This window comes from Glandiceps talaboti, chromosome 9 (assembly GCF_964340395.1).
Source record: "Glandiceps talaboti chromosome 9, keGlaTala1.1, whole genome shotgun sequence".
Lineage (NCBI taxonomy): Eukaryota > Metazoa > Hemichordata > Enteropneusta > Spengelidae > Glandiceps > Glandiceps talaboti.
Window position 1 is genome coordinate 13,807,018 of NC_135557.1, and position 10,643 is coordinate 13,817,660.

The window sequence follows — 10,643 nt, forward strand, 5'->3', positions numbered from 1 at the left end:
GGGACGAATGTCACGAAGTGTGGGAAGCAAGACTAAATAATAAACAGTCCTACACCCGAATCTCACCCTGCTGACCTACTAATGTAAACTAGGTATTTTGCATTGTACCGTAATACATAACACCACGGGATTTGTTGTTGTATTTAGCCCATATTGCTAGGCAACGACGTAAATTTGTAGCACTATAAAACGTAACACCGTTCCATTAACCGTACCATCGTTGTAAAACACAGCCTCTTTTAAGGCACCGTCCAATAAGAGCTCTGGATACTATCGTAGCACTAAGAGCTCAATTCAGGTATTAGACCCGAATTTATCTTGGAATTTACATTGTCATATGTGCTGATAGGCCATTGACACAAAGAAATATTGTGTTCCAAACACATACTTGAAAATTATGGTTATGATTACGGCATCGCTGTAAACCACTTATCCATTTATGAGTGTCTGTCTGTCCGTCTGTCCGTCCGTCCGTCCGTCCGTCCGTTTCGCTCTCTTCTCTCTCTCTCTCTCTCTCTCTCTCTCTCTCTCTCTCTCTCTCTCTCTCTCTCTCTCTCTCTCTCTCTCTCTCTCTCTCTCTCTCTCTCTCTCCGTTACAAACTATGCCATTTTCCTCATTAACACAAACCTGTCACTTCCATGGAAACTACATGTACACATAAAACTCATCAGAGATTGCATTTGCATTTGGTAATTTTATTTTAAATATTGAAGCTTAGACGAGTCATATAGTGTCATATAGGAACGGATATCCGTATCAACTTTTGACCTCTGACCCTGAGAATGTTTTACAACAGACTAAAGAATATTCATGTATGTACAGAGGATGAAACATCTTATTAACAGAGCGTAGCATCTCTAGTGCGCATGACTTGAGCAATGACAGTAGTGTGCGCACGCATATAGTTGTGAAATGCATGCTGACTTTCCATCACAATATGATATAATTTATGAGTATGACTTAAATAACGTATTTACATATCATTATTTATTCTTGGTTATTCTTAGACAAGATGGTAGCATTTTCAATTTGAAAAAGCTCGAAAAGTGAATATTTTTTGTGCATATTTTCAACTGTGACTTAATATTTCGTACCACAACAGTGGCCGATACTTGCATGAACCGCGTGTATCATTATGTTATATAGACAACAGATGTCTGTCAACGACTTACAGCGAGCTAAGTATACTAGCAAACATACTTTTATATCTCCTGTGCAACACTTATTTGCACCCATTACTCTTTTACGGTAATGACGTCAAGCTCTAGAAGCGATGAAACATCAGATACAAAAGGAACCCAGAGAAGGTAACTCTGCCGGCAACGAGGCTGGATGCATCACCGGTTCTGTAGTCGTACCAACTGGTCATGTTGTAGTTGCATAGGGTCTCATTACAACAGTAGGTGCAGCCAGCAACCGGCTCGGTAGTGTTGAAATTATAGCATTCATCAACGTTCTTTGCTACCTGGTTAGAACAGGCCTGTAACAAGGATGTGAATAAAAAGGATCAAAGTACTTATTCAAATATTATCACAAGACAAGAATTCAGGATATACCTTCCATAAAGGGGTGTGTGTGTATGTATGTATATATATATATATATATATATATATATATATATATATATATATATATATATATATATATATATATATATATATATATATATCTATATATATATCTATATATATATATGTTGTCCGTCTAGCTGTGTGTGGGTCTATCTATCTAACTGTCTGTCTGTCTGTCTGTCTGTCTGTCTGTCTGTCTGTCTGTCTGTCTGTCTGTCTGTCTGTCTGTCTGTCTGTCTGACTGACTGACTGACTGACTGACTGACTGACTGACTCTGTCTGTCTGTCTGTCTGTCTGTCTGTCTGTCTGTCTGTCTGTCTGTCTGTCTGTCTGTCTGTCTGTCTGTCTGACTGACTGACTGACTGACTGACTGACTGACTGACTGACTGACTGACTGACTGACTGACTGTCGACTGTCTGTGTCATTGTTTTCTCAGAAAAGCCCCCTTCTATTTCATAGGAAATTCGATGAACAAGTTCTTTAGGGTGAGGGCTAGGACTGAATAGTTTTGTTGTTGGTTTGTTTTTTTGTTTTGTTTTGTTTGTTGGTTTGTTTGTTTGTTTGTTTGTTTGTTTGTTTGTTTTTTGTTTTTGTTTTTGTTTTGGAGGGGCGAGAATTGTGCAAATTTGGCATAAACAATGCTCGGTCACTTATAAAGTTGTATATTTTCATTTAAAAATTCATACCATTTGCTATGATTTTTACATACTTTAGTACATACGTATACGCGTGCAGATACTTGGCCATTCAGATCAAATTTGCTTTAGGCATCTTTCATACATAATTTGTTTACATTTTCTTCAAAAAATTGTATGTTTGCACAGACTATTTTTGACAACATTGGAATTTAAAGTACCTCTTCTTGTCGGCAACGCTTCTTCACGTACACGTCACCACCATAATCTTTCACTTCAATTTCACATACAGGCTGTAAATGACAATGAGAACAATTATTGAAATAACACCAAGAAATATGAAAATTAAACACTTAAAACGAGATTATTTTGTAATTGTTTTGCTGTATATCATTGTAATCTGCTCATAATTGGAAGAAAAGGGGAAATTTAAGTGCATATTTAGTGTATACCAGTGGATTCCTCCTACAGTAATCAAGCCATAGGCAAAATAAGATATAAACTTAAAATATAACTGTAACACATTGATATGAGCTATCACAAGACAATTATATGCACATTAGCGTGGCGTCTCTGATAACAAGTTTTTTTTCTCAAATGACCACATATTTAACCTCATCCAGTGTTTACACTATCTCAGTTGACAATAACAACATAACCAAGACCCAGTGTCACCCGGGTGTGTAATCTACCATATTTAATTTTTTTTTTAGTTTCTGTATATTTAAAGTGTACATGCAAAGGTTGATTATTTTTTTCGTAATTATGTTTATTTTGCCATAAAATTTGCATTCATTCCTCTAAATATTGTGCGCATTGGCAAGAAAGTCGCAAAAATACTTGCCCCCTTAATCCCCTTTGCTTCGACTAACTTCGGCACCTCAACCAGCTCACGAAAGGTGTCGAGGTCCCACGTGTTACAAAAGCCTTCTAAGCCTTTGTGTAATGTTTACTTATGAATTACTAATTACGCTTGCAATATAGTATTATCTGTAACTGTACATATTGTGAAACTGAAATCTAGGTTTCCACCTTCGTACTTTCATATTATATCATCCCACACGTGTAAATCTACCACACCCAGCAACAATATGTTTCGTTTGGGTATGTCTCAGTTTACCGATATCATGATTTCCATAGTAGTATGCCGGGAAAGTGTAAGTTCAATATCGTCAAGCCTGGTACTTACTCTGGACATTGTACAACTGTCCTTCTCTTCTTGACAGTTACTTAGACATTCCTCGTTACTATCACTGCATTCTTCTCCCTGTCCATGCTTACAGCTGTAACACTCAAAGTCATTTGTCTGGGCAGGATGTACCAGATCTATGTACACAATAAGATAATTGTGATCATTGTCTTATTCAGAAGTCATTATCATTATGTCATGTCATGTCATATCATATCACATCACATCACATCACATCACATCACAGCACAGCACAGCACATCACAGCAATTCACAGCACAGCACACCACACCATATCACATCACATCACATCACATCACAGCACAGCACAGCACATCACATCACATCACATAATATCATATATCATATAATGTCATATTATAACATCATCATATCATATCATATCATATATCATATACCATATCATATCATATCATATCATATCATATCATATCATATCATATCATATCATATCATATCATATCATATCATACCATATCATACCATATACCATATCATATATCATAACATATCATATATCATATCATATACCATATCATATAATATCATATATCATATCATATCATATCATATCATATCATATCATATCATATCATATCATATCATATATCATATCATATACCATACCATATCATATCATATCATATCATATCATATCATATCATATCATATCATATCATATTATATGTCGCACAACATCACACCACACCACACCACACCTCACCATACCATCTCATCACATCACATTGTTGGTTTTGGTAATGTTCTTATTGTTGGAGAAGATAGTGGTGATGATGATGATGATGGCATTGTTGATGGTAGTGATGGTAATGCTATTGTTGTTGTTGTTGTTGTTGTTGTTGGTGGTGGTGGTGGTGGTGGTGATGGTGATGGTGGTGGTGGTGGTGGTGGTGGTGATGATGATGTTGGTAGTACATGTAGTCATAGTTGTCACTTTAGATGGTGGTATTGCTATTGTTAGTGGTAGTGCACTCTTGTTGTTCTTGTTTGTGATGGTGGTAGTAGCTTTGTCGGTGGTGATGTGATGTTGTTGGTTTGGGCCGATGGTGGTACTCGTGTTGTTGTTGTTGTTGTTCTTGTTGTTGTTGTTGTTGTTGTTGTTGTTGTTGTTGTTCTTGTTGTTGTTGTTGTTCTTGTTGTTGTTAATGATGGTGATGTTGGTAGTATATATTTAGTCATAGTTGTCACTTTTGGTTGTGATATTGGTATTGTTAGTGGTGATATGTTGTCGTCGTCATCGTTGTTGTTGTTGTTGTTGATGATGGTGGTGGTGATGGTGATCTTGTTGTTGTTGTTGATGTTTGTGGTGGTGGTCTTTATGTTGCTGTTGATGTTTGTGGTGGTGGTGGTGGTGGTGGTGGTGGTGGTGGTACCTGAAGTCATGGTTGTCATTACCGGTGGTGGTATTGACACTTGAGGTGGTACGAAATACGAAACCACTCACAGACATGGTGATTCATGTCTTTGCTACTGAATGGACATAAAAGTAGGTACAAAGAATCTAATGAGGGTTTTAATACACAACACTAGTCTATAGATATACCGTACAGCAATTCACGTCGATCACTTTACACAATACAACTCTGTCCTTATAGCTCTTATAGAAAGATGTCTCTACAAATCAACTGTTTAGGCCTCGCCTTTATTTTCAATTCACCCTCTACGTCAAAGGGTTTCACAACACAGACCCTTTGAAATACAATAAATACACGCAATTGTACGTAGGTGTCTTACTTGGGCCCCTTCTTTTCAAAACGTTTTGATGTATTGTTCTGCCAGTTGAGGCACAGCAACAAAAACTTGATTAGTTTGACTTAGCGTGAACTCAGTAATAGTATGTACAAAGTCCTTGCCAATGACTTTATACAAAACCATGTAGGTAGGTGGTAGACGTAACTATGCAGTCTTTTAAGCCAGAGACGCGCCATTCGCTTTCTAATGTAGCGATTCTACGTCAACTTCAAGTTCTAATATACCTTTCGAAGCGCAGATATTATTAGGTGGATCTTACATATTGATATAGCACCCGTCCAAGGTGATTGACACTGCTCAGACTACAACCGACCAATCGGCAAGAATCAACAAACTAAGTATGTCGTTCAACACGATGAAATTCGATGGTACGATGATTGAACTTTTTTATTCTGATATTTTGGTAGTGATGTTTGAGCAACAAAAGAGATAACAACTGCAATTCTTACAATAATAACAACGTAATATTCAACTGAAGTCCAGTTGGTACTTTTTATCGTGTCTGTACATGAAAAATAGTTATACTATGTGACATAAAGAAAAATGTACTCAGCAAGTGTCACGGTGGCATAGAATACGTGCACACCTGTTACAGTGTTAGATTGTACCATTTCTGAAGGTGTGGTGGGGCAGCTGAAATGCCTCTTGTGTGTCAATACAAAGGTATCGTAGTACCCAGTCAAAATATTGAGATGTCAACATTCGCAGCGTCCCCCCAGAACAAAACGAGAAAATAGGGTGTTGACCATCTACTTGCATTAAAATCTATATCGGAACACTTTGATAGATGTTGGGTTTATGATTTTGACGACGTTTCTTAACTTTCTCGAGAATTGTTATAAAAAAACACGGAGAAAGCTTGAATTGAAGTAACTTTGGAAATATTCACTCCGATAAAGCCTCCACCAATGAGGAGACGTGTCAGAGTTCTTGGGGCGCATATTTCCAGAGATAAAAATGAGGAATATCTTAAATCTGTTTAGCATTACTATCAGAAAAAACAAGAATTCTTAACAATGTCTTGTGGGTGTTTCTTACAAATTTCAAATTTATGCCACCACGTTTCAGTCTTCGAAGACTGACAATATCTTGACATATGTACCTGTTTAAACAACAACACTCTGACGTCATGAATTGCTGACAAACGACGTCTTTTGCAAATCAGTTACCACGTTGACTTTACACGTTTCCTCTATCCCAGATTTATAACCCCGGCCAGAACAATTTTCCCTCTCTTAACAAAATTCATGATACCAATTGTTTTGTAATTGAGGGGTGCCCTTCACCACAATCATTCCACAACTAACACACTCATTCCTTCGTCCATTGTAGAAAGGAGTGCGACTGGCAGTCAGAAATACAGTATGCTGTCAAAATTAAATTACGTTTCGTACGATGACTATGAATAAACCAATAATGCTTTAAGAGTGAGTGCCTAGCCGTGTCAACTTACATCTGGTCATGGTCGAAGTGAATTTTAAACCGCTACTGTAATGTTCTTCTCCTAAAAAACTACCACAAAGCGTGACAAACAGAATGATTTGTTACCACTGGGGGCTTCAACAGTTATTTATGTCGTACGGTTGTGAATATTATGAATGGGACCACTTATGCTGGCAACTGATTGCAATAATTTTTGGCGCTAAGAATGTATCGTCTGCTAACAAACACTAGAATTCTGGACTGAGTTTCGTGATTTGACTACAGAGATGATATGGTGATGTGTGTCTTTGCTACAAAACCACAAAGACAGGTAAACGAGTTTCGTGCACATCACAGACGACGCTCAACTAACAATTTACCCGTGACGTACAAACGTACATTCCCCCGCTATGTAAAACAGCGGCGGGGTACATTTAACGTTACGTTCCCTCCTCGATTAATACACTGAGTAACTCAGCAGAAAATATCGCTAAAAAGGTGGGTATACCGACCGACGTAGCACTGAGGAGGGTAACAGCGATGCTACACTGTGGTACACGTACAGTTATCCTAGAATCGGGTGTAGAAACTAGGGTATGACCGTATGCCGACTTGGCGAGATGTTGTCAGGGTACATTTGTAAACTTAAGAACAGACATCATCAATCTATTGAAACTTCTTTACTCCACTACGTTTCGAGCCCAGATCGGCTCTTTATTAGGTGTATAATTCATCATTAATGTATTGAAACTTCTTTACTCCACTACGTTTCGAGCCCAGATCGGCTCTTCATTAGGTGTATAATTCATCATTAATGTATTGAAACTTCTTTACTCCACTACGTTTGGAGACCATGTATGCTAGTGCGTGGTGAGTCGTTGGCGTGTAAAGAATTCTCCATACAATTCAATAAACTAAATCGGTCAACTCGATTCATCAAAAAAGTAGATCTTGCATTGTATAAGGCGTATACAACTGGAACATGAAACAAAAACTTGGCGTATTTAACTGTGCACGAACTCTGCGACGCTATTGCCAAACGACCCTCTACCTAGACAACTATTTTGTCATCAAAGTAAGGCATAGCGATAAGGGTAGTAAAAAATAGACAATAAACGACCATCTACCGAGACAAAGTATTTTAGACATCAAAATATCACCCACAGGAATGATTACAGTTGCTGAAAACCGTGCACGTGAAATGCGTAAAACCATAATCAACAACGGTCACCTGGGGCCACTGTACTTATAATTAGAGAGAGGGAGATTTAGCTATGTCAACTTGGGTCTGGTAAAAGTTGAAGTAGATTTTACACCGACACATTCTTTCATAAAACGCCAATGATTTAAAACAAACTAATATAGTTATTTGTCACATTGGTCACGCAAGGCTGCACAACATATAGCTGTGAATATTGTGAATACAACTTCAATTAGGGCACTTTTCCACAGAGAATAAGTTTTGGCGCCAAAAAATGTGTCGTCTGCCTACGACCGACTTACTTCTGAACTTGGTTTCGTGACTCGATTAGATTTCAGGGTTTTTTTTGGTCAATGAGTTGGAAAATATAAACCCGCCGTAAGTAAGTACGTTACTTTCTGGTATTGGTCCTGGTATAAAAAAACAGTCGAGTATTATAAAGCCGTAAAAAAATTGACTTACCAATCACCCAGAAGGCGAATAGAGCAACTAAAACGAAAGAGAAGTATTTCAACGCCATTATTGTAGTGATCCAGTCGTGGAGGCTGTGGCTATACGTTTACTGTCACAGCTTTACCAGTCGTACTGTTTGGGCACTTACACGCCTAGGTGACAACTTTTATAGCACGAAGTGTTGACGGTGTGGCTTGTTGCTATGACAACATACAGGTACTGTAAAATAACTGAACGGCCTTCAGGTCAATTGAAATGCCTCGTCACCTTGTTGTTGCGTAAGGTCATTTGAGTACACTGCGTTCATTGGCAGTGCATACTAGATATTAGTCCCGAAGTACCGACACCATTTCTTGACCCAGATATCTTAGTAAATGTGATATTTAGACAAGGTTAAGGTAGTGCAGCGAGTTGACTTTTATTTGAATAGATTATAAATGGTCCTTCACAACAGTTGTTACAAACTTATTAAGATAAAATGTCATCCGGTCAATAAAATCGAACCTAGCTGACGTATTTGAGTACGTGAAGGTTGAAACGAACTATCATTCTTTCGTTTACAAGTCAAGGGAAAGGAGGAGTACGTTTATTTTCTGACAGCATTGTCCTCCCACCCAGTTTACAACAATGTCCATAGAAAGACGACGTATTGTTGCCCAGCCTTTCGATTTGTTAAGCACACACTACAACTCGTTGTCGTGTTTTGACCTCTCTGGGTTTTTCCGTTTTTATAATATCTGAAAAGAGAATTTTGAACCCCATTCCAGCAGCACAATGACCGAAGATGCCACTCGATCACGCCCTGTCAACTTCACACTAAACGTTGTAAGGAAACTTCAGTCAGCTACTCGCTACATCAAGTTCCACTCGCACCGGCCGGATCACACAAACACACAGGGAATAACTTAACAGACAGACATAAAACTTTATGGTTCGCCAGTTACCACTCAAAACAGATATTGGTCGCTTTTCTCCGTCTAAATCCTTTCTGGTTTTTATTATCCAAACTTTAACTTTAAGAAATGTTCACATTTCCATTATTAAACAATGATGTCATTATTATCTTCTATGCGGTTGTTGTTGTTGTTGTTGTTTTCGTTAATTGTTGTTTTAATTAAAATTGTTGTTAGTTTCTTTGTTGTATTTGTTATTATTGTTATTATTATTATTGTCTTGTGGTCTTCGTGATAGAAATGTAAACATCTTCACATTACTTGTCTGTTTACCAAATTGCAATAGACAGTAACGTCATATGCCCTCAACGGTCGATTGGGGGCGCTATTTATAGAACTTGTCTCGTCGCCGTCTAAATACAGTAGTAATTTGATAATCGACGCACAATAAATAGTTCGACCAAACTTTATTATTCTCATTTTCAAGTCATGATGTAACATTCATGCGTCACACCACGTGGCAGTCATCCAACACGTTATAGCATTAATCTCTATGGATACTCACCATTCGACAATTATCAAATTACTACAGTAACTGTATTAATATAATGTGAATGCCCATGGGACGTGTGAGAGACTTCAGTTAATGCCTCCCTAAGACCACCCTACATATTACTACAAAAAGGTGCTATTGGCCGTGTTTTACACAGGGAGCCTAAAGCATAAAATCTCTACAACGTCTTCACTTCGAAAAAAAATCGTGTTGAATTGTGTTAAATGTAACCACAGACAAGTATTGTGTGTTAGTTATCTGTGATGTAACCAATAGCCTGTTGACTGTGCAGTCGAGATAGCTGGTCGTAGCAAGCAGGAGGTACGTGCGAGTAGCTCAGCAGCTACCGATGTATCTCGACAGTGAAGTAGACAGGCTAACTGTAGGCGATATTACTACGATATATTTAAACGTGCTTTCAGCGATAGACACAAACTACAGCTTTTGTTGTGGTAGTTTACACAAGCACGAGCGGTGGTTTCTGCGCCGGGTCACGTGGGTCAAGCTATAACTAGCATTAATCGAGTCTTGATAGTAGAACTATTACAGTGAGATTAAATGTGCCGTCATTTACGGAAAAAAAAACAGATTTAAAAAAAAGTATCACCCTGTGAGTGTAACTACTCTATTCGCAATGCTCTGTAATAATAATAACAACAACAGTAATTCATTTCAGTAAATGGCCACAGCCAATCATACAAAGGTTGTTTTTGCATGACAGGATTAGTGAAAAAGCTAGTATGTACAATGATTATTAATAAATGTTGTACTAAGAAATGAAAACATTTAGAGGTGTCGGGTTTATTCATAACTGGGCAAAGCTCTCTCTCTTGTCTTAAAAGACTTATATATGAAAATTGCTAGATGTCCATTGATAGCTTACATCAACATGTCGCAATTATGGTTTTCGTTGTTTCTCTGATATTTTG

The 10,643-nt window shown here is 37.8% G+C and overlaps 1 protein-coding gene across 1 annotated transcript; it reads right to left on the reverse strand.

Moving 5' to 3' along the window:
* Positions 1-680: 680 nt before the first annotated feature.
* LOC144440199 (uncharacterized) lies at positions 681-8,436 on the reverse strand. Its single transcript, XM_078129499.1, has 4 exons — positions 8,278-8,436; positions 3,399-3,535; positions 2,431-2,502; positions 681-1,481 (listed from the first exon to the last, which is right to left on the reverse strand). The coding sequence occupies exons 1-4, from the start codon at positions 8,333-8,335 to the stop codon at positions 1,266-1,268; spliced, it is 483 nt and encodes a 160-aa protein (XP_077985625.1). The 5' UTR covers positions 8,336-8,436; the 3' UTR covers positions 681-1,265.
* Between the last annotated feature and the right edge of the window lie 2,207 nt (positions 8,437-10,643).

Bases quoted from the DNA above. Each gene is read 5' to 3' on its own strand.
- LOC144440199 (XM_078129499.1), bottom strand. From the start codon at position 8,335: ATGGCGTTGAAATACTTCTCTTTCGTTTTAGTTGCTCTATTCGCCTTC. The intron at 2,503-3,398 runs GTAAGTACCAGG...TGTCATTTACAG, and splicing joins ACAGTTGTACAATGTCCAGA to CCTGTATGTGAAATTGAAGT. The intron at 1,482-2,430 runs GTACTTTAAATT...TCCTTGTTACAG, and splicing joins AGCGTTGCCGACAAGAAGAG to GCCTGTTCTAACCAGGTAGC.